Genomic DNA, 22795 nt, shown 5'->3' with positions numbered 1-22795 from the left:
GAACGAAAATTCACTTCTAAGAATGCGCTTTTCAGCCGTAGACAGAGGCATCCGTTCGAACTCTGTCTCGTCAGGCTGCAGGAGGCTAGCTGAGCCATCATCAGGGGGGAACTCGTCACCTTGTCCGCAGCACGAGCAAGGTCCGTGGAGCCGCGTGATTTGAATTCATCCAGCTACAAGGAACGCGTTCGTAACTTCAATGTGCCAATGCAGGTAATGGAAGATGGGAAAGGAAGATGCTGGAAGCAAAGGAAAAGATGACGTACGGGCGGAGATCAAGAAACGCCAAAGCAGAAGCCTATGCATAGGTTTGCGACAAGACCACTCGCATCACAATGCGAGTTCCAGATGTTGATGTGAGAAAGAGGATGCGCTGCAAAGATTTAGGCTACCTTGGACATAAAGCGCCCCTGACGAAGCTTGGTACACTCTACTTGTGTAGTGAATATACTGAAGATTGTTAATTGCGCTGTATTAACTCAGGCTACCGCATTTTTAAGAAACTAATTGTCGCGCCGACTGGGCCGACTACACCTGTATAACTACAACTCCACTTCTCAGTAAACCCCCATGACAACCAATAAATAAATCTCAAACGCAAAAACACCCTGCTAGAATATACAAATCCGTTCCCATGCCGTCAGATAGGCAAATCCATATGCTCACCTTCCTCTTCCTCTTCAGCCTCTGCGACAGACTGCAACTAGTAGTCAAATCGATCCGGCAACACGAGTGGCGCAACTAGACTCCATGTATAGATGCCATAGCACACCCATGCACTAATGATTTTGGCCCAGCTGGCCCAGTAAGTTCTACCGACCGGTACGAAACTGCCTGCCACATCCTTTTCGTCGAAATTTGTCGTCAGAAGCGTGGCGACCCACGTGGTGCTGAGGAAGAAGATGATGTGGAAGAGGGTATAGTTGTACTGTGTGGCGTTCCGCTCATCATCACGAGGGTTCTTCTTATTGCTTGGCTCGTCGTCTTCATCGTCACTGTCTGAATCATCGAGTGCGGACGCAGGGAGCGAGCCTGACTCTACCGCAGCCCGAAGAGCAGCTTGGCGCATATCCCGGCGGCTTTCAGGCTGTTGCGTGACGAGACCATGCTCATAGTCGTCGGAGCCGACTTGCGCGTAGCCATTTCCATACGAGTTGCCTTGGGAGCCAAGCGCAAGGCCGTAGGTGGCGGCGCGTGTGGTAGTGTAGGCGACCGTGATGAAGGTGACGATTGCACCGATGATGATGGTAGCTTTGCGGGTGCCACGGGCGCGGATCAGAGGGTTGCACTGGTGGTCATCCGGCTCCATGCCCACGGCGGACATGGTTAGGTAGGTACAGTAGATTGCTACAATGGCGGATTGGGCGAGGCCGGCGCGAGGATTCACGCTCTGGACGGCAGGGTGGATGGAGACTACTGATGATATCAGGAGTAGCAACAGGTTGATCTACACTTGTCAGTTGTGTCATACTAAACTTGTGGTCAACGTACCGTAATGGCTGCCTGGTTCATGCCGCATCCACTGCGCGCAAAGTAGATGTACATGACCACGGTCATGGCGAACGAAGCCAGGTACATGAACAGCGCAGAACCGACAAGCAAGCCCGTCCATACCCTCGACTCAGTGACTTCGATCTTCTCCTGGCAGTACTCGGCCCAGTTGTGCGCCAGGTCGACGAGCAGAATAAGTCCAATGAGCAGGAATAGGCACGCGCCCACCATGGCGAAATAATTGCCCCATACGATGAAGAAAGAGTTCGGGATGAAGAAGGTCAAGACAATCATGGCAAGCCATCCAAGAACCTTGGGGGCCCAGAATCCATTCTGTATCGGCGCGCGCCCGTCCTTGGAGGACCGTACTCCGACGAGCATGAGAGCCATTAGGACGTGGAAGAAGCCGAGGGCGAAGTTGATGCGTTGTACCGCGACGTATCCGTAGCATTGCTCGCCGTGGCATTTGATGTCGACGTAATCGAGCGTGAGGTGGGCGAGCTTCTTCATAGCCCAGTCTGTGAGCATGATCCATGACACGATCGAGTTGACGAGGAGAATGAGCGCGTAGGCGATACGGGTGGCGATGCTGCAGCGTGATCAGTATGCGCATATGCATTGAGAGAAGACCAGGCGTACCTGTTACCGCAGTTGCCTCCACATGAGCCAAACACAGCGCTACAAGTCGCCGCTCCACAGCAGGAGGCGGCAATACTCCAGACCTGGGCGGATTAGCGGCGGGCGGTCGAGGCGAGCACGAGTACATACCGTGCCCATAGCGGGCAACGCCAGGAACGGGAGCGATAGTAGTGCGCCCATGGTGGTGATGTCGTGGGCGTCGTGTTGGTGTTTTTGAGAGAAGTGGAAGGCCGGTGACGTTGACTTGCGCCGGGCGGCTGCTTCTGGGCAGCCTCGCCTTGGCCGTCTTATCTCCGGATGTCTGTCGTCCATACTCCAAGCTAACAGCTCCCATCTCAATTCCTACTCGGATGCTACTTCTCCTACTCGTTTGCTTTGTGCTTCTTCATGCTATAGAATTTCTTCTCATTACTCCCTGCGCGTCGCGTCGCCCATCTCTCTCTTATCGCATGCGGCAGTTCCACCGATATCAGTCCCAGTCCACGCGATTGTGCAACCTGGACACCTTTCACCCTCGATGATACCCTCGTTGTACAGTTAACTACCTGCCTACACTCGCTACCATGGTCGCCGAGCCTACTACAACCACGCATAAGAATACACGCATCATCTCCGTCGTCGCTGCGACTACAATCGCTCTTGCATGCGGTACAAATGTGGGGGAACTACGTCCTCTGAGAAGAGTGCATGCTAATGGGATTTAGTATGCCTACTCAGCATGGGCACCACAGTTTGCCGATAAACTTCAGCTGTCTGCTACCCAGAGCAATGTTATCGTACGCCGGCCCAACCCCGGCTTCGTATACCCACGTCGTCTGACTGTTACTAGGGAACCGCAGCCAATCTGGGAATGTATGCTTCCGGCATACCCATGGGCTTCATAACGGACAGAAAGAGTCCACGTCTAGCTGCTCTCATAGGCATGTTTGCTTTGTTCGCGGGCTACTATCCTATCAAGCTTGGTATGAAACCCGGAGTCGAGAGATAGAGTGTTGAAGTTGGGGCTAATCATTAGCAGCGTATGATGGAGGTCCTGGCTATATGAGCATTACATTAATATCTTTTTGTTCTTTCTTAAGCGGTGTAGGCAGCTGTGCTGCATTTCAAGGGGCTTTGAAGACCGGTATGCACATGGTTCGCTTTACAATAACGCACGCTGACAGTACAAGCAACCCTCAATTGGCCAACACATCGCGGGTCAGCGACAGCTTGTCCATTAGCCGCATTTGGACTGAGCGCTTTCTTCTACACTCTGATAGCTGGCTTTGCGTTTCCTGGCAACACCTCCGGGTTGCTTATGATGCTCTCTTTGGCGACGTCTCTTCTTGTCCTTGTTTCGATACCCTTCCTCGTCGTCGTCGATCATAAAAGCGGCACAGGCTATGCAGTTCTTCCCACCAGTGAGCGTACTCGACGAGACTCCAATCTCCTCCACCGCACAAAATCCCCCCAACAACTGGAGATCAGTAAGCACCACATTTCTTTTTCATCTCTCTGCCCCATCTGTCAGCTGCCAACCACTTCCAGCAGACGAAGACGAGCAGGATGACCCTTCTACCGAAACATCATCCCTGATATCTGGACCCGGGGATATCGTAGATGACGACGATGCCGCTAGCAAGAAGTCGACTCACTCACATCGTACAGATATCACAGGACTGGCGTTGCTCCACAGGCCGGAGTTCTGGCAGCTTTGGGTTCTTATGGGGTTATTGACCGGTGTAGGACTGATGACCATCAAGTGAGTATGCTCACAAGCCCAAACGATTACAGCGATTGATGAACGTAGTAATATCGGCCATGATGTGCAAGCCCTGTGGAATCATTGGGACAACTCCGCGAGTAAGGATTTTGTAGCACATCGACAGCTATGGCATGTCTCCATCATCTCCATCGGCTCCTTTTTCGGGCGTCTCTCCTCCGGCATCGGCTCGGATATCATCGTGAAACAACTGCACCACTCACGCTTCTGGTGTGCTGCCATTTCAGCCACCATCTTCGCATTTGCCCAGTTTGCCGCTATCCGTATTGAGAATCCCAACTTTCTGTGGGCCGTCTCTGGACTATGTGGCCTTGCTTACGGCGTGCTATTTGGCGTCCTCCCTGCACTCGTCGTTGATGCTTTCGGCCCAGATGGGTTTGCTGTCAACTGGGGATTCATGACCATAGCCCCTGTCATCAGCGGCAACATCTACAACCTCTTCTACGGAGTCGTATATGACTCCAACTCTGTGGTGGAGCCCGACGGTCAACGAGGCTGTGAGCAAGGACTCAAGTGTTACCGGACAGCATACTATGTCACGCTTGTATCGAGTGTTCTAGGTATCTTTGCGTGTTTCTGGGGCATATATGGAGAACACGCGCGGAAGATTAGGGAGCAGGAAGAACACGAAAGGCATCGAGATGCCTGATCTTTTTACCAATTTTTACTTACCAAGAAACTTTATACCGTTTAGATCTAGATTTGGGCTCGGCGTCACGGCCGCTTTTGGGTTGCTACCTGTACTGTTTATAATACCATAGTTAGACGGCACGCAAGCTGTTTGCAGATCGCAACGATTTCCCTATAGATAGATCGCGTTTTACCACTTGGCCCAATTCACGAAGTAACATGATTCCTAACAAGGAGAGTGGCGCAATTAATCTTCTATCGCGCTGCTTGATGGCAATCTCATGTATCTTGGACGTACTCTCGAAGTATGCTCATCGCATGGAAATGAGTGCGGTGTGTGTTGTTCATACTTTGCTTCATGTGGTTAGAGAGTGTTTTCAGTAGGATGGGTCTTAGAGTCTCAGACCGACTCTTTGGCAGTGTTTCGGTCTTGTTCGGCAGGACTCAAGTCGGCAACAGGATGTGCACTACAGTTCTTAACGGGATGACTCAACGGGATGAGGAAGTGGTACTTGGTTCTGTCCCGAGTGGATACTACTATCTGTTTAGTGTAATCCCAATCAGGTATAGATCAGATCAAGTATACTCAGTCAATGGCATCGCCACACTCATGTTCACATCAGAATCAGGCTGTAGAACGTATCTTATTCGAACAAATACAAAGATAGACACCAAAGGCAGGTGTATGAAACAGTCAAGTACTCCTTTCGCCTGTAAAGCTCGCTCTCCCTCCCAAAAAATAATATCGTACAGCATATTCGTCACCGCTTCGTTCCACTAACCTCCAGAAGCTATGGGTCTCCTACTTGGCGCGGCTTTCCCTCGGAAAGTCCCTTGGCCGCTTCAAGCGCTTTGACAGTATCTCCAATAAGCTCCGCTTCTCGCTCGGGGCCGAGCAGGAAAGCACCGACGATATCATGGTGTGATCCTGGTGTGGTTTGAAGGTCCACCGAACCGCAGACCTCACTTCTTGGAAGGTTATAGCGGTGAGGTCTTGTGTTGAGGTAGTCGCGGTGGACGAACGCTTGAGTCGGCTGCGAGCTCACTATAGCTTCGTGGGAGTAGTTTGTATTCGGTGATCGAAAGGTTGGATAAGACGCTCATAGGCTATGAGCAGACCCAATTTGGGAAAGCTGAAGAATCGAGTAAAGTACGGCATGTCATCGGTTGGGCGATGATGCGAGTTTGTGTAGAGCGAAGGACTGAGTGAGGTATAATTTTGAGAGTCGTTAGTTTCGTTGTCGTCGCTACATTGTGTGAGTCCAATATTACACACTAGGTGTCGGGAAAACGTACTGTTCCTAGCATCGATTGTGTTCCACATTCACAACTTCTTGAAGGTCCTCCTTAGCGTCCTCTAGACACTCCTGGATCTCTCTGAAGATATCCATCGCCGACCTCCCTTGCATCTCCCTCACTGGGGTGGTTGGCGAATACTTGACTTTATCCCAGCACTCTACCCTGGTTTGCAGTCTGTCCAAACGCCTTTGTGCTCTGGCCGATGCATTGCGAGCCGCATCCAACACCCGTTTCTTGTCCGCGATCTTATAGGCTTTACGGAATTCCTCGTTGAGGATCGCTTGCTCCTCAGCGTTGGTATGGGCCAGAGCGCGATCAACCTCGTTCTGTAGTTGCTTGATCTCGTCTTGATTTCTGGTCAAGGCATGGTTATATGTGCTCCATTCGATTGGAAGGGAGCTAATGGCCGTCGCAGTGTAAACCGTCATGATGATATGATGAATTGTTGATGAATTGGATCATTATGAAGATCAAAGGTACATTTGTACGCAAGACCATTTATATGTAAATTACACCCTTTCGGTACCACGCTGCCGGCATGAGGGGTCACATGTGAGGGGTGCATGAGGAGTGACTGGAGGGATGAGGGTCGAGATGTTGGCTGGGGTGATGTCGGCGAGAGACGGAAGTAAACCAACATGTGGCGTGACCGGCCATGTACCCCATGATCTTTAACACACGTTCCCCAAGACCGTATCGCGGGGTCTAGCTCAGCCATTTCTGAGTTGTAACACTATTGAAGCGCCGCGCATTATCGTCGTCCACGTATTGCGCTCATTCTCGGATTTGCAACCGTCCACCAGTGGCATCATCTTTGCCAATGGACGTCCAACTCCCTTCAGATAATTCCACTGTGAGAGCTCCATCCGATACCGGATACCGAATACGAGGTTCCCGCGGCTCCACGTGAACTCTTTCTGTTTACGTTCTCGTCCAGCGGTCGTTTACTCTCTCCACTCAGCCACACGCTTCTTCCAAGCTTTTCCTTGCACAACTATGTGCATGGCCCAATCAGTGTATTGAGCATGTGGCTATCCTCTTTACTTGGAATTGTGCCTTATCCGTCCCTAAGCTGGTGTAGTTAATCTCAGATTGTATCGTGATGATTACGAGATAGTTATTAATCGCATCTGCATGCCAAGGGATGATAGAAGTGCCCAGAACTCGTCAATTGCAAACGTTGACAGAACACAATAAGCCAGCGTGAGCACTGGAATGGAGGGGTTTCCGGATTCTTTTTGTCGCGTGTACGTGATGTCAATCATTGTTGCGTACGTGTTTGTTACATTAGCCTCCGTTTACTGAACTCCACATCCCGGGACAAGTTCTGCTGTATCACCTTGACAATACCAATCCTGCCTCACAAGGCCAAGCAAGATTGGATTCTGCTTCTAGATATCAAACACTTCCATTGCATGCTGTGCCCGGGTAGACTAAGATGCTGGCGTCGACGCGAAGCACAGTGTCTATCATTTCTGTATAGTAGAGGGAACCCTCGATCCATGTTGAAACTCACGCGAGTCTTAGTCACGATGTCGACTCTATGAATCTTATACCATTAGTGCGGATAAGGCCGTCGCAACCAGGATTAAGCGGATCACGTCTTCTCGCTGGAGGGCTCAGAGAACTGTGCCGAGTCAAAATTTGACTAAAATCTTCCGACTTGGTTCTTGAGCTCTGAAAAGTGCATACTGTGCACTTGACACTGAAGGAAGGCCCACACGAGTGCGGGGATTCGACCGAAGCCTACTAATGTACCGAGTCGTGTCACGTCGTGCATGTGCCAGAGCCGTCTTCACCCTGATACTTAAGGACGCCAAAGGGTACCGAAATTCCAAGACTGAGGACCAGATTGAGGTGTTGAGAGGCTCGTGGAAAGGTTCCAGGGCGCGCGAAGCGCGTGGGCGATGGAAGCCAGCTGCGAACACCACCGCAGGGTAATCTGGAACAGAAACAGGACTCGGCAGCGGCTCCAATGCAGCAGAAGTCGTTATGCAGTCTCAGATCATGGTCTCACGATCAGTGATGGCTGCTTGGGAATACGTAACCGAAAAGGCTAATCTTCGGGCATCCAAGCGCCGCTTGTAATCTCCTCTTGAAGCTGCGCCGTTCCACCATCATTCCCGACTTTTTCCCGTACCACATCTTGTGATTCAAGCAACATACATATAGTCTTTCTCCATGACTCTTGCCCCAGGCAGAACGGACGGTCATATCTGAGCGATGTAACTAATGAACTCTCGCATACCTACAGGAAACCAAGCGCGCCTTTGCCTTCGAAGTTACCACATGAACCAGACAGCGACTCGATGTCGGTACGCGCCAACACGGTCTTGAATCTTTCCATGACCCAAATACACCAGTACCACGTCGTAATTGAAGCGCCATTAGTCCCATCAAAGCATGGAAGATACGGGGAAAATATAGGGAGATGGGAGATGGGAGATGGGAGATGCGATGCATTGTATTCATCCGCCTTCATGCAGATACTACACATTGAGCATATGCGTTTATGTGCTTCGACCTTCATGATCGGGAATTTGGGGGGACACGAAGAAAGCCGCTACAACGTTTACCCTGAGCACGGCAATTCGCGCCTGTTCGTAAGAAGAAAGATATATATTCAATGGTCTCATAGCTGGAAAGTGCTAGGTCAGTGGCTGTTGAGCAAAATTTGAGATTGAGGAGCGTACTCACAGCCAGTTTGTTGAGATGTAGAGGTATCTTGGCCACCTCGCCATGGAAGTGCACGAGTAATAGCGAAAATCGACGTAGAAAACTTGAAGGGTGCCTGAAGGGGTCCTCATCGTTTGCGGGGCGAAATGTAATAGCGAGAGGTAGGTGTATGACTCCAGGCTCCTTTAAGTGATGTTGGTCTGAGAAGCGAAAACCACCTGACGGTAGGGTGCGCCCAAATATATCTTATTCGGATATAGCATGATTATGCAGATTGGGCCGGGCTAATATGTAGATCATCCTCTTATGCCTCTATTCACTCTATCTCATCCGTGCTAGTCCCAGTAGAGACTGGAATGGGTCAATAGCTGGCTTCATCTTCTCCTTCGTATCGGGGTTCGGTAGTGATTCAGGAGAAACAAGAGGCACTTTGACCGCAACCGGCTTCTTTGTCGGACCAAAAGTCGCAATGATATCTTCGTCCTGCTGTATCATCTCGCTAGTTCTCCCTTTAGTTTCTTCAGGGACGCCCTCATCCACTCCGTTCTGCTTCCCGATCTCGATCACGCGCTGGAGGTCCACCTTCCTCCCTTGCTTCAGACTCTCGGCTCGACCTAGCCTCCTTCCAGCGGCCAGACCATCTGACATCCCCGTCATTCTGCCTTGTTCGGCTCCTATTCTGATCCCTTCCTCTGTGCCAGCTTCAAAACCGCGCTGGTATGCCTCGTTGGTTGCTTTGGCAAGTAATACCTGAAAGTACGGGGACTCGCCGTAGGTTTGGGTTGCTTGCGATACGAGTGCTGCTGCTTCAAAATCAGCAAAGGATTGTTGAAACGCTAATATACTTCTTACCCTCACTTTGGAAGCCGATGCGATTTTCCAGAGCGTTCAAGCGTATGGTGCTGATCAATTGAGTCAAAGCGAGCTGTTCAGTTAGCCTATTTGGAGTAAACTCCGAAAGCTAATCCACATAGACTCGCCTTGATGTCCTTCTCGTGTGCTGCAGTTGTATTCTCCTGCTCCTGGCGTAGACGTGCTAAAAAGTCTTCTGGCGGCTGCTGTTTCGCAGTAATGTTGGCCTCGCGAGCACTTTGCAGCAGTGTTTGAAGACGATCTGAAACCGTTGGACCGTTGTTGTGGTCACTTGCCCATCCATCGTCTGACGTCCCTGTGAGATTCATCTCGTACATGCGTGAAAATGTGTCGCGGTCGTATGGCACCATCGCCATCTTGTGCGGTAAGGTCGAGCGATTGACACGCTCGCGACAAGCTCTAGTGTCACCTGGGTGATCGCAAAGTGAAGTGATAGAAGATCGCGTGGCAAGCGAGGTGTTAGTAGGTAGCGCTTGCAGTGCAAACAGAAGGACTTCTTGGCAAGTATTATGCGGGACAGTAACGGTAAGAGCGCCGCCACCTTCACCTCGAGTTAGTTCATGATGGCAACTTTATGCATACAGCTCCTCAATGAAACCGTGTAAAGGCATGTGGCAGACTGTAACGCTAATCATCGTATGAAAAAAGAGATGGATAGAAAGAGCGAAAAGTATTGTCATGATATGAGAAGGACCTCTCCAAAAAGAAGTTAACAAAGAGTTTGCCTTGCGTAGCTAGCGACAAATCGAATTTTATTATCCATATTCCCATTACGATGAATCGCTGAAGTCAATGCGGTAAACCATGATCAACAACTTCAACGTTATTACTATACACCATTAGCTTCATCAAACATCAACCCTATTCTACTCACCCTACAGGGTCAAGCACAAACCCAGCATAGTACTTAGGATGATACTGATGCCTCCATCCTGGCTTCCCATTACATTTCCCACCCGCCTTGACCGCCTCTTCATAGAAAGCTTCAACAGCCGTTCGGTTCGTCGCTCGAAACGCGATATGGGTCGCTGCGACCTGTTCTTCCCCCTTGGCGGCTATAAAGAACGGCATCGAGAGCTTGTCTGGTCCAAGGCCGACACCATGTCCGGGATATTCCTTCTGCATCGTATAGCCGAGAGGCGCAAGAGCCGCCAGATACCAGTTTATGACTTCTTCGAAGCGCGCTGCGGGAACCGTGATGCCGATGTGATCGAGCATTCTGACGAGATGGCCTTTCAGGATATGAAGATGGAAGCGTCTGGGCGCTTGGAACACTTGACAGTCACTAAAACTCAGTGAAGTGATGGATGGTCGTAAAAGTAGAATGAGATTTCGCGCTGTGTGATGTTTAGGCGCTTTGTCTTCACGACTCGTTATCTTTATGTCTGGAAGCTAAAAGTGCGGGGTCTGACATCAGTCAGCGCGAGCGCGAAGAGGAAGTCAGGTGCATTCGTGACTCCTTAGAAATATGCTGACACATTTTAGTCTAAATGATAGCGAATGAGCTCGATGGCGTCAAGGACTACCAGCGTCGTACGCTATTGTTATAGAGCTCAAGGGGCACATCCAAGAGTATTGTAGTTGCAGCCAGGGCTCAGGGTCCTCTTCGTACCGAATTGCATCTTACATCTTCGGTCAAAGACTTCTTCACACCACAGCGGTCTAAGAAATGGGGTTAAGTACGCTTCGCACATGCTAGAGAGACAGATTAAGACAGAAAAAAGCAGCATTCTGATTGGGATGCGAGCAGTATCGGAAACACATTTCGCGTCAACAATCAGACACGTAGTCGCGCATGTATGGCCTACCGGGAATGCCTTTCTAGAAGACATTGGTGTATGTTCAAGCAAAAATAGGAGGTTTCTGGGCAGTATATTAGGCTTTGGATTGTGGAAGATATGATCATGGGAATCGCATTTGCTAGATATGTTGGACAGCTTCCGTAAACCTGGCGCATGAGCGCGACTACACGCTAGCAATCCGCTGTATATGGATTTTCAAACTAGCATGGTCATGGGTAAAAGGCAAACTACGAATCATAGCTAATGGGAACAAGTATATGAATGAGCACACGCTGGCCCTAATTTGGAGAGGTGCATACAACAGATTTAAAGACTCTCGGTTCAACAGCATGCTTCTTGCTGTTCAACTCACCCTCGACGGCTTCGAGCAAACAGAAGAACATAATCACCGGTTTTTTCGAGAGGAAGTGGCTACATACAGTGTAGGTCTTACTGAACTATACTATTTTCACGCTCTACTTACATATATGCTCAGTATCTCGAAGGCCAGGCGACCAGATTCTACTCTCACATCTTCCCTTCGGAAGAGTGGAATGTTCACTTCCATCTCGAATGGGAAGACACCAATGATGATGAGTGCGGGGCTCCTCTACAGATTGTGCTTTGGAACAGCGGCGCTTACTTCAATGATCAGTGGCTCGATGATGATATGTTAAAGGTTAAGGCACATTTCGTGCCGAAGGAGGGAGATCGTTCTATGGAGCTCCAGGTTGGACTGGGAAAGCATCAACCTGAGCATACTTCACCGTATCTTGCGAGAATTCTGTAACCAAAACGGATGACCTTCTGGGTGCCACAGTTGACGGGACGGGATGGAAGTCATCCATTTGCAAGGGCATGTTCTCAGTGTATCGCGAAGGCGGCTTGGAGGTTAAACCTGTGCTTTGAGTGAGGGTGAGTCCCAACGCATTTTTCCATTGGATTACTGTCAACTTGTTCATATATCAGCGTCTGCATATATTTGAGATCGAAAGCGCCTGCGCCCCAGACCATCTGTTGAGCTATCGCTGATTCTGTGGAGGTACTTCTAAGTGCGAAGATGTTTGTGACTACTTGAATCTTTCGGGATAGGGAGCATATGTCGAGCTAGTCCTCAACTACGGTATCATACCCCATCATCCTTCTCCTAGATCAACTTCTACAACGAAGATACAGGTCAAGCTCAACTAGGGGAATGTAGTCTATGCGGTATCAACATACTCTCTGACGAAACAAGAGACCACCAGTTAAGGCTTCCAAAATGTCATGCATCTCATGGAGTGCACCTCATATGAATTCATACCTAAGATTGAGCATCCAAGGAAAGAATGGCCCGTTTACATACACACAGTCACACGAGTTCGCGAAGATAATGTATGCTCGAATGCCCTGATGAACTGACGTGACAATACCAATAATAGGATGTGTTCCATGAAATCCCCTCGCATTATGATAGCTATATAACTTCCATGCCGTCATGCCTCAGCTATCACATCAAACCCGCTTCAGCTCAGTTGCCTCCACTGACGCCCATGATTAAGTCTCAAAGTGCCGTCTGTACGGGCGAGGTGGAGTGTAGCTGTTTGCAAAGCAGCCAAGGTTCTCTACTTTTGGCGTTGAACTCACATTTGCGTACGGACCTATAGGCTCACATGAACTGGCGAATCCCCATAAAAAAGGATATGCGGTCGAAAAGAGTTCATCATGGGCGAAAGGCAAGCAAACACTCGCCCACGAAGCCACTGAATCCTTTGAACCGCTGCCCCCCAACCACCTTGATGATACCAGCCAACTCGCCATTTCAGCAGAAGCAGTTCACACAACACTCACCTCTAATAGCCAGAACCGAGAAACCGAAACACCAAAGGATTGCTAAATCGGCGACCTTCAACTTGGCTCCCTCTCAAAACAGCAGCGATTGCGATGCCGCTCGCTCGACTTGTACAGTACTTATCTGCATGTGACCAACCTGAGCTGAACTGAGCAGATCGCCATGGGTGCAAAGAGCAAACAAGGAGATTCCAAGCGAAATCCACAAGTCCACGTCGGCGATCAGCTCCTTCGACGTGATAGACGTTCATGGGTGGTGCAGTACGCCGTTGGGTGCGCCTCCATCGTTCGTTTGCTGCTGAATGGATTACGCCCAGCGAAGCGGAAGGCAGGCAAACCCTTCACAGAAAGCTTCGTCGCAGCGGCGTCGGGGTGCTCTACCGCCCGACTACTCGCTTGGGACTACTGCTCCTCTAGCTGGATCTGGCTTCGCGCCTACAGGCGTTCCGTCGCTGGATCTCGACCGTCGCAGGCATACGACTACAAAGTGGCATGTTTTTTTCTCGTAGCAGCCGATGGATGGGATGTTGTTCGGGAGGGTCATGGTAGCTGAAGTGAACTAGAGTCGAGCGCGCCCGCCCGTCGCCTCGTGGCATGTCCACGACGAACCGGTCGTCACGGAGCCGCCGAGCCTCTTCGGGTTCCAGCCCTCCACAAATTCTCAGTCGCTTAGGCCGCGTTGCGCAATTGGTGATAGCCGTTGGCCAGAAAGAGATGAGGCATGGACGGAAGCGTGAGGGTCCGAGTCAAGATAGGAAGGATGGACTGATGGGTGCAGATCGATTTGGCGAGAAAAATGACTCGTTGGTGGAATTTGGAAAAAACGAGAAAGAGAGAGCGTGTGGTGTGGATGGGTGGGGAGGCGGGGGGGAAATCTACTTGCCACGCCGCAAGTGCATCCACACGGCCGTGATTGGGAATAGGTGGTAGCTGGAAGAAGAGACCGAGTTGCGCAAAGGGATAGGCGCGCGCTGAAAACTGCAGACATGGACTGATTGGAACGGGCGACTTGTGCAAAAGCAGGAGATGTGTAGGAGAAACAGGTTACTACGCGCGTTTGACTTACCACAGGTAGCTACTCGCAACGCGCCTCGTATCGTATGCATCTACTATATACCGCACCCGTTGGCTAGCTTACCCGGCGGCTGGAATAACCCACGACACCCAATCCACATGCTGCATTCAGCCTCGCTCTGCAGTCGAGAAGGAGAAGATACCTCGGTCTTATGGCTCCGTCATTGCCCTGAACCTCAACAGGCGTAGGAAACTCTGTGACTTACTCGCAGCCTGTTCGTATCGCTAGGCCCGTGACTAACAAAATCGCACCAAGCACTGTCGTTCGTTATCTGCATGCTCACCGGCGCACCGCACTGCACTGATGACGCCTCATCTACCATGTCACCGGTCCTAGCACAGAAACCCACAACACGGTCGAGAAGAAAAGCCGTAAGGCCTGTCTGCCCCACCTGCAAGTCCCATGCGAGGGTTGTTTGTTTGTTTGCTGCTCGGAGGCATGTCGGAGTGCACAAACAGTAGCCTGACTGAATAATGAGACCTGTTTCCTCGCACCACACAGAAGGAATCTCGCTTCGTCTCAAATGTTCAATGTACCATGTCCGCTCCTCCAACGCGAACCGAGTGGCGGCTCTGGATCCGCCTTTCCTATTCCTCGCAGCGAGCAGGTAAGAAAAGGAGGAAAGATGCGGGTCAGTTTTGTTGGCGCTATAATTAGTTGCGTTAGCGTTACACAACGGTTTTTCTCCTGCCTCGTGGCTCGGCTTGTCCATGTGCGACCCCACCATCGTGTCAGAGAAAGTCAGTCAGCCGCCTCACCGTGCCCATGACTTTGCATGGTCCGCGCCCGCACCGGCCCGCGACGGATTGGGGAAACTGGTGCGAAGTTCACACTATACTCAACGACAAGCATGTAGTCCAGGGGACCCGAGGACTAGTTGTAAGTACGTAGCCGCTGTAGTCGTTCCCTGTGTGTGCCTGTGCCTGGGCGAGTTGCAAGGCATGTCAGCCGAAGGGAAGGGGGGAATGCCCAAGACCCCACACTGCCGGCCGAACTATATCGCGTATTGCCTGTCAGACATCGCGTGTCGCCGTCGTGTCCGCCGTGTAACACTTCTTTGGAATTCTCTGGAAGGAGAACGTCGGCCAGAGCGCAGCTGGCGTTGACCCGGGTGCAAGGGCTCGGGTTCGTACCAGCACACATGCGCACGAGGGGGCCGAAGTACAGCATGTCCGCTGGTTGGTGGCGAGCGTAGAAGGGCTACTACGGTATGCGTCCACCGGGGTTTCCGCGCTGAGGGAGGGCCTTGCAGGATGCAGCTTGATGAGAATGGCAGGTCGAGGATTAGGCGAGGTGGTGAGCGGGCAAGCGTAGCGAGGGCTCGAGAACGTTGCGCAGGATGCTTAGGGGGTTGAGAGATTGAGACATGTTTCGTTGGGTAGAGCCAGCCTACGCGAAGGCACTCATCCTTCATCCCCACGGCTATTGTCGCTGTTGTGTGGGCACTGCAGTTCGTTGCGCGCGAAATTCAAGGCACGCTGTACTTCCTCTTTTGCGTTACTCCACGTTTGAGATGACGAGATGACCTTGTGTGTAACCAACAAGCACTATATTTACACGATTGTTCCGCCATTCAACGATGTCAGGGCTGAACTGTATTGCCGCTTTGGGACTGGATTGGTATGGCTACCGTGGTCCTGGGTTCTCGTGTTGGCCGCCGTTCAGGTACCTCAACGGTATATCGGAACGACCTTGCGTGATTATTGATGTCGTGTATGTGGGGTAGCTTTATGCAATGGATGCAGTAAGTCTACTGTTTCATCAGCACAGAGTTTCTTGACAATCAGGCTTCGGTGCGTCTTCTCGACCAGTCTGCATATATGCTGCATGCGGCTGAACGTGGGCACTATTTCCAGCATGTATCAGTTACTGGCTGTCAACAACCCGGTGATGTCTCGGACTTGGAGTACTTTGGCGCTCTTATTCGATTGCGCGCCCACGATAATGGCCTGCGTATTGCACAAGGATATGGATATACTGTTGTGGTTCTGATATACAATCAAAGCTTCTATAGTGCGCATTGACGCTGCGGGAGTCTTCATCTAGATATGACGGCCCGTGCCATTGCTTGAATGAGTGACAATACTTTCTGAGGCCCCCGGCGTCATGAAATGAGAGAGCAAGGCCATCCATGTACTGCAATAGTACAATGTTGTGTAGCATTCGCGGAGAATTTGGAAGCCAGAGTATAGCTTCGTTATGTGTCTTAGATGGTCCGCTCGTTACGCGACGTCCGAGTTGCTATTTGCGGTGATAGACAAGATTAGTATGGCCAGGTGCGGGTGACGGATTGATGTTGAAGGCAGGGGTCGCGACATGTGTAACTATGTTGGTTGGTGACTGACAGAGTCGCACAGTCTGACGGGAGCGTCAGAGGTGGTTGGATACGGGGTCGGCAGGGACTGGCGAACGTCTGCTGTATACCTAGTAGTAAGTCTGCATCAGCGTGAGCTGGATAAATCACTGGTAATCCATTAGCCAGATAGCAAGTAAGCGAACAACAAGAATGTAGTGCAGTGGACTGGCTAGAGGGCCGTCCATGGTGCATTCAAACGCTGTTAGGACGTTAATGTTGATTCCTAAGAGGATTCCCAAAGCGCCTACGCCCTAGTTGAGCTATCGCTGGTTTTAATGTTGATTTCATTGGGACATGAACCTTCGCTCTCGTGCTTCGGAAATATACAAAGTCGTTGCTCGAGGATTAGTCCAGTGTTTACTGTCGTGGTGCGTACTGCCTCATACGCTGCGGCCTGGACTATATGAGCCAGATAAAGACCCTCGCTGTTCAGGCGTAAGCCTGAGGGATGCAGCTGGGCCAGCCTATTACCCATCGAATACTGAATTAGATCTAACCGCATCATCGTTTCTTCATCACCGGCTCTCTGCTACAGAAACCGAGCAACGCCAGCAATTCATGACTCCCCCAAAGCAATATTCAATAGATGGAGAAAAAAACATTGACACGCAAAGGGATTTCGATTCCCTGAAGCACGGCTAAGAGTGACGTAGCCACCTTCCACGCAATCGCGAGTCGCGATGTGCTCTCTCTGGAGGGGGACATGACGCGTATCCCACAGAACTCGGTCTCTACCTGCCCTCAAAAGCGAGCTAATCGCCGACTCGATCGACATGCAACCCCAATTGGGAAACCTCTCGATAAGCCGTGAACCCAAACAAGCAATTCGCACACGCTAGTGGGCAACGTTTACGGCGCAACGCATCATCTAGGATTACGTGGATCCGTTTACGTGTCAAGTCAAGCAAACCATTGAGATGCCGCAGCTCACGGGGAAGGCAGATCCCGATCACGATCATGGGACGAATGGAGAAGCAGCCGATGGCCTTTCCGGTATGGAAAGAGTGTTAGTGGATAAATCTTGCTTTTTGGTGTTGATGTGGACGGGTGGTGGTCGCACTAGCACACTTGCTGCCGCAGTGTGTTGTCAGTGTCAACGATCTGGCGTCTGTGCCGCGAGAAAAACGTTGAACGCTCGATCGAGATTTCTGCCAGCGAAGTGTCTGAGACATGCTGCTGCTGGTGCGAAGCGATTGCACGATCAGCGCGCGCGCGTTGGCAAGGACGTTTGGTGCTTCTTCTGATGTGAGATGCGCTGCGTGTCACCGTTCGTTACGCTTAGAAGAGCGTTTTGTCTCAGCGGTTTGGAGGAGTTGGAAGCTCGTTAGACTCCGCTTACCTTGCGTATAGCAGTACGACATGGCGAGTATAGAAATAGAGATGTAGTCGCGGCTCCTGAGGCGAGGCTATGAGATGGGCGGTGAGAGCGACCTCAACTTTTGTCCCGACGCATGTATACGACAGCATCTCATGTCTAGAACGCGCAATACAGCTTCTCTATCGTAGAAGGACCGCTCTGGACCGGGCGAGTCAGTGGCCCATTGTCGTTGGAATTGACTTCATAGTGTGAAGCGCGATATAGCCCCCAAAAGGAAAGATGCAGTGGGTATTTGTCACGATACCGTGCTGGACTTCAGAGGCCTGTGCAACGGAAGTGGGATTGCTGTGCAGGCAATATTCGTGAAGCGCCCATGTCGCCAGACTGACTAGCCAAAGGATCTCGCCCGACCGTACGGGCAAAAGCAGCTCCTCATGAGCACAATGGTCGATGGCTCGATCGTGGGCTCACGGTGCAGGCCAGTCCTGGTACGTGATTAGTTGCAGGGCTTAACGCTCAATAACGATTACGACCAATTTGACGGGGTCACCGCGGCGAGATCAACCCGCGCCTGCCTCTTTCTCCATCATGGTAGGTTTGGTGCAAGGCCAGTCGTGATGTGCGCCACCGTGACAATCTCGGCATTCTTGCATGGGAACTTCCGGCGGGACTTGATCAACTGTCCGAGCGCCCCCTTCGTCCTAGTCGAGCGTAGGAGTTTATACTTTATAGATGATGGTGGTAATTACTTTGCAAGAGCAGTGCTGTACTATTGACATGGGATTAACGGCAAGAGTGAACGGACGGTGTAGACGGGCTAGTGGAAAAGATCTACCATCGTAGCCGGCGATCTTGAAACATCAGGGCACAGAAGGGAGCTGACTGTGCAGTGACTTTCTTGCTTTTGCGCGGGAGAAAAGGGGTTTTGGTGTGGGGCTGGCCGATCCGATTCGGCGCGCGGTCAGATCTGGGCTAAACGGCTTCCTTTGCTGGTGCTGCATCTTGCTTTCGGCCAGTAAAAGAGTTGCCCCGAAGAAGGACGCTAAAGCACACAGATGGGGTCAATGACGAGTCAGCGAAACGCTCTGCACACCTCAGGTTGCAGTCTTCGGAATGTAGCGCCCCTGTGGTGACCTCAACAAAAGCCAAACAACAGTGCATCTCACCCATGAAGTCGTTACGCGAGTCGCAAGATGCTCTAGAAGACCTGGTGGAAGGGAATCGTCAGACCGGCGACGTGCCGCTGTCAAAGCCGTGAGCGCAAAAGGCAGTTCATTCACTCTTAACTCCGCGCCAAGCATGGCAAGATGGGGGGCTATAGCCAATGGAAGGCTGAGGAAATCCGGGCGAGAGACGGCAGAAAAAGCAAATACGATGATGCGGGTGGGGCGGTTAGTTTCAGAACGATTGACGTTGCAGCTGCCTGCCATTGGCTCAGCGGGAACATTCGTTAATCTGATCTCTGAAGATCATTGCTAGGGTTCCCTGCGCAGCATTGGCTAGAGAGGCTAGAAGGGAAAACGAACGATCAATACGTACGCATGTTGCGCATTCTTCATTGTTGAGTGAGTTTGTGCTCAGAGACTCGATGTTTACTTGCTTTGTGGGAGTCGGTGCATGGGGGTGCGCGTATTCGCCCACGCTCGTCTTGACTGTCGTCGTTTGGAATGTTGTCGATATTGAAGGCGGAGAGCGGTCAGCACAACCAGGCCGTGAGCGTGTCACCTCAGGAGTGCCTTGTGGCTCTCTGGCAACAACGTCGCCGACCTTTTCTGTTGCACAGCGTAGGGCCTCGTCAAAACGACAAGGTTGACATTGTTCACTGTTCCCGTGGCCTGCTCGTGAGGCACTCGATGGCGTTCTGAAGGAGATGCTATCGAGCGCTTGCAGGGGACTTGTAGTCGACTCTGGCTATAGTGTGGATCATGTTTCTTCCCTTCCTTGCGGGAGAATGTTCATGGTGCGGACCCAAAGAGTGGAGGGCAGTCCTGGTTAGGGCAATGCTACGACGACATGTAATACTAATACTTTATGAATCGCGATCTGCAGAGGATCTGCTCAATGGCAATCTGGCATCGGGATGTTGCAGAATCGGGCGTTGGGATTGCTGGTTGACCGAACATGTTCGGTCGCGCGCAGAAGAGAGGTGGTTGCACAGGCCCACAGAAGAAGCGCACCTCAGGCCGCCTCTCTCCAGACGGCTTACTGCTGCAGCTGAGACAATATTGCAGCGGCCACGACAGGAGCCATGACTGAAGTGTTGGAACCACCGTTAGTCCCAGAGAACGGGAAACTGCAGCAAGGACAGTATGGCGGGCGCGGATGTGTGCTTTTGCTGCAGCTGACAGCACCGCGTCGAGCCAATGTTGGGGCGGGGCAGGGATTTCTGCTCTTGACGGCCACGCGGAGTTGCACGCTGCCCACGGACGGAAGCGGTGGCCCGTCAGCGACTGAGGTGGATTGACCTGACACGATCTGGCGATTCAAGACCGTCTCAGCTGCTGACTTCAGGCGGCCAACCACCACCAACGGCTGTCAAATGTGCCTGGGCAAGGCGAGGGCGAGAGAGATGGAGTCGTCTTGGATGCTAGTCTGACCAGGGTGCTGATTCAGCGACTGTTAGGTGCATGCAGCCATGGCGGATCGAAGCCAAGGTTCTCGTCGGCTGTTGACGTATGGGGGAAGCAGGATAGCAACCATGGGCGAGCAAATGATTGATTACAGTACATACAGACCAGAGTGAAAGTGGACGGCGAGGTTGCTGCATTGGTGCTCCCGAGGTCTTGTGCGTGTGCAGCAGCAGAAGCGGCTGAGGCACAGCGAGACAAACCAGCGGATACGAGCGCGTCCCGCAACTCCCGTCTAGCCCAATGCTTGGGTCGCGCTTGGCCCAGAGCGGACTAGGCCGTGCAACCCCGGATCTCTCGATACCAGCCACAGCCTTCGCGGGCAAAGCCTCACGACAGGGCCTGACGAGGGCCTCGGTCGAGCCGAAAATACACCGCGAGTTATGTTGTCTGGATTCCGTGAATGCTGGCATAATGAATAGACGTGTCGCGAGGGGTGCGGCAGGTAGCGAAGACAAGGCTGGCAGGCCCTATTTTCCTGCGGTCTCATATTGAGTAGCAGACAATATATGGGCGGGCGTGGGCCCTGTCGATGGCGTAATGGTTTCTGTGCCGCTGAAGAGGGAAAAGGAGCAGCAAGAGCCCTCAGGGGCCCACCCACGCCCGTTGAGATGACAACATGACAGGATCGCAAAGGGAGATATTTGGCATAGCCAGCAGATCGCCATCAAAGCCGCTCGCAGATGGGATAGTGGGTGACGATGGGCGGTGGAGACGCACTGGGATGGGCACTTGGCGGGCCAAACGTTCTTTCCCTAAGCGTCCGAGCAGCCCACCCCCAAGCGTCCCAAACGGGCAGCGACGACGGGGTTGCGCTAAAAAGATTTGAATTGCCAACGGCGGGCGCTGAGTGGGCGCTGAGCCTTTCCACCAAAGTGGGCTCGCTACAGTCCCGCCCTCCAGTCTAGCAAGCAAACAGGAGGGTGGGCACTGCATGGCCTCGTTTCCTCTTCCCCTGCGGGTTACACTTCAGTAAGGCAGACGCTGTGTCGCGAGGTGAGATAATGGAGCGGCGGCGGCCGTGGGAACTGGGTAGCCTGCTTGGGAGAGAGAGAGAGAGAGAGAGCGCGCGCGAGAGTGAACGACAGGCCCAAATAGGAGTGTCTGTGAGGCCAAGCCCACCTCGCCGACCTCGTGTCCTGGCCACTAGCAGGGCGACGGCCGTGACGATCACACACTATGCACGCCCGGTCCGTCCAGACACCTCTGCACCCGTTTGATCGACGAGCGAGCGAGCGAGTGCTGACTGCAACGTGCATCGTGCGGCGCTCGCTCGCCTGCCCTGGTCGAGCAGGAAGACAGACGAGGGAGACGAAGAAGAAGAAGCGCTGCCTCCAATGCCAGTGACCCGTCAGTGTGAGCAGACAGAAACACACGGCAAACACCACGCCTTCAGCCGATTTGATGCCAGACGTCGGGTCTCTATTCTGGGAATGGGGGCAAAGGCGCAAGGGAGCCACACAGACAGGCAAGGGCGGCGACGACAACGACGACAGCGACTTTAAATCCGGAAGCGCTCGTTCCCGGCCGACCCATGCCTCGCCAGCTACCAGGAAGACGGATCACAAAGGCCTGTCGCGAGATGGGGGACGACACTGCGCAGAAGAGCCACAGCACGTCCGTACCCTACCCACCCTAGACGCAGCGCAGAGGGCTGGCTGAAGCCGCCCAAAGGAACCTGGTCGCCTTGGGGTCGACGACATGTTTGGTTTTACAGCGGGCAGGGGCACAGGGAGGGCGACGCTTCAACTATCGGCCCGGGTGGGGGTATCGTTGACTGGCTCCATCATGTCGTCAAAACACCCTCTCGGCCTGCCCTGTTCACTGCACCGCCATGTCTCGACAAGGGGACCCCCCCCCCCAGCCCTCACTCTGCGACGCCGCGGGGACAAGCGCACTGGCTGTCGGGCAACCAAGGCAGCAGGGGGGCCCGCCCATTCACTACGGCGTATCCAGGATGGTATTGCGAAGCTCGGCGCTGGCACTTTGTTTTCTGCCGCTCCTAGATGGCCCTGGGCAGCGCGCCATACGCCATGCCACGATGTGATACAGGGTACTTGTCGAATCCGACGATCTGGTCCCCTTCCAGGTCCATCGCTGCTTGTGTGCGTCGTCGACAACGATTTACATTAGCCCGCTCTGCTGCTGCTGCTGATGCTGCTCAGGGCCCGGCTAGTGACCCAGAGCGCCGCATGACGCCCCAGCAGTCCCCGTCCACCATCTCACCATTTCCTTAGCCGCATCTTCTCAAAAGCAGAATCCTCGCACGCCTCCAGGCAGGCCCATCCAATAACTCCTCGACCGCCTTGGCGTCCGTGTCTCTTGCCTACCGCTCCCCGCCCCGCGGTGATATATACCACGGCTCGCCGCTGGCACGTTACCGTTGGCTCTGATCCCCTCAGTACACCATCGACCCATCTTGAGATCCGCTTTACTAA

The 22795-nt window shown here is 52.4% G+C and overlaps 9 protein-coding genes across 9 annotated transcripts; 4 read left to right on the top strand and 5 right to left on the bottom strand.

The window, feature by feature from the left end:
* Positions 1-703: 703 nt before the first annotated feature.
* K460DRAFT_269327 (membrane protein TMS1) lies at positions 704-2310 on the bottom strand (the record flags this gene model as incomplete). Its single annotated transcript, XM_040927556.1, has 4 exons — positions 704-1447; positions 1492-2080; positions 2131-2213; positions 2260-2310. The coding sequence occupies 4 exons, from the start codon at positions 2308-2310 to the stop codon at positions 704-706; spliced, it is 1467 nt and encodes a 488-aa protein (XP_040793183.1).
* A 143-nt stretch (positions 2311-2453) lies between these two features.
* Positions 2454-4738, top strand: K460DRAFT_301852 (MFS general substrate transporter). The gene is made up of 7 exons (XM_040929887.1): positions 2454-2786; positions 2835-2906; positions 2960-3092; positions 3149-3253; positions 3300-3596; positions 3658-3871; positions 3920-4738. The coding sequence occupies exons 1-7, from the start codon at positions 2694-2696 to the stop codon at positions 4539-4541; spliced, it is 1536 nt and encodes a 511-aa protein (XP_040793182.1). The 5' UTR covers positions 2454-2693; the 3' UTR covers positions 4542-4738.
* A 4037-nt stretch (positions 4739-8775) lies between these two features.
* K460DRAFT_391078 (uncharacterized protein) lies at positions 8776-9789 on the bottom strand. The gene is made up of 3 exons (XM_040935812.1): positions 9478-9789; positions 9350-9422; positions 8776-9300 (listed from the first exon to the last, which is right to left on the bottom strand). Exons 1-3 carry the CDS (start codon positions 9724-9726, stop codon positions 8819-8821), a joined length of 804 nt encoding a protein of 267 aa, XP_040793181.1. The 5' UTR covers positions 9727-9789; the 3' UTR covers positions 8776-8818.
* A 200-nt stretch (positions 9790-9989) lies between these two features.
* On the bottom strand, positions 9990-10738 carry K460DRAFT_361371 (glyoxalase/bleomycin resistance protein/dioxygenase). Its single transcript, XM_040932444.1, has 2 exons — positions 10245-10738; positions 9990-10199 (listed from the first exon to the last, which is right to left on the bottom strand). The coding sequence occupies exons 1-2, from the start codon at positions 10586-10588 to the stop codon at positions 10160-10162; spliced, it is 384 nt and encodes a 127-aa protein (XP_040793180.1). The 5' UTR covers positions 10589-10738; the 3' UTR covers positions 9990-10159.
* A 763-nt stretch (positions 10739-11501) lies between these two features.
* On the top strand, positions 11502-11941 carry K460DRAFT_400664 (uncharacterized protein; the record flags this gene model as incomplete). The annotated part of the gene is made up of 2 exons (XM_040936345.1): positions 11502-11594; positions 11648-11941. The coding sequence occupies 2 exons, from the start codon at positions 11502-11504 to the stop codon at positions 11939-11941; spliced, it is 387 nt and encodes a 128-aa protein (XP_040793179.1).
* A 714-nt stretch (positions 11942-12655) lies between these two features.
* On the bottom strand, positions 12656-13115 carry K460DRAFT_361370 (uncharacterized protein). The gene has a single exon (XM_040932443.1). It carries the CDS (start codon positions 12949-12951, stop codon positions 12688-12690), a length of 264 nt encoding a protein of 87 aa, XP_040793178.1. The 5' UTR covers positions 12952-13115; the 3' UTR covers positions 12656-12687.
* Positions 13116-14836: 1721 nt separating this feature from the next.
* Positions 14837-15646, bottom strand: K460DRAFT_18348 (uncharacterized protein). Its single transcript, XM_040927076.1, has one exon. The coding sequence runs from the start codon at positions 15468-15470 to the stop codon at positions 15051-15053; it is 420 nt and encodes a 139-aa protein (XP_040793177.1). The 5' UTR covers positions 15471-15646; the 3' UTR covers positions 14837-15050.
* Positions 15647-16705: 1059 nt separating this feature from the next.
* K460DRAFT_361368 (uncharacterized protein) lies at positions 16706-17150 on the top strand (the record flags this gene model as incomplete). The annotated part of the gene is made up of 1 exon (XM_040932442.1): positions 16706-17150. A coding segment is annotated over one exon (349 nt), but the record flags the coding sequence as incomplete, so codon positions are not given.
* A 5157-nt stretch (positions 17151-22307) lies between these two features.
* Positions 22308-22594, top strand: K460DRAFT_251778 (uncharacterized protein; the record flags this gene model as incomplete). Its single annotated transcript, XM_040927389.1, has 2 exons — positions 22308-22460; positions 22544-22594. Coding segments are annotated over 2 exons (204 nt in total), but the record flags the coding sequence as incomplete, so codon positions are not given.
* Positions 22595-22795: the final 201 nt, after the last annotated feature.

Source organism: Cucurbitaria berberidis, assembly GCF_010015615.1.
Source record: "Cucurbitaria berberidis CBS 394.84 unplaced genomic scaffold K460scaffold_1, whole genome shotgun sequence".
NCBI classification, from domain to species: Eukaryota; Fungi; Ascomycota; class Dothideomycetes; order Pleosporales; family Cucurbitariaceae; genus Cucurbitaria; species Cucurbitaria berberidis.
The sequence above is the reverse complement of the archived record's forward strand: the minus strand, read 5'-3'. Positions and strand labels throughout refer to the sequence as shown.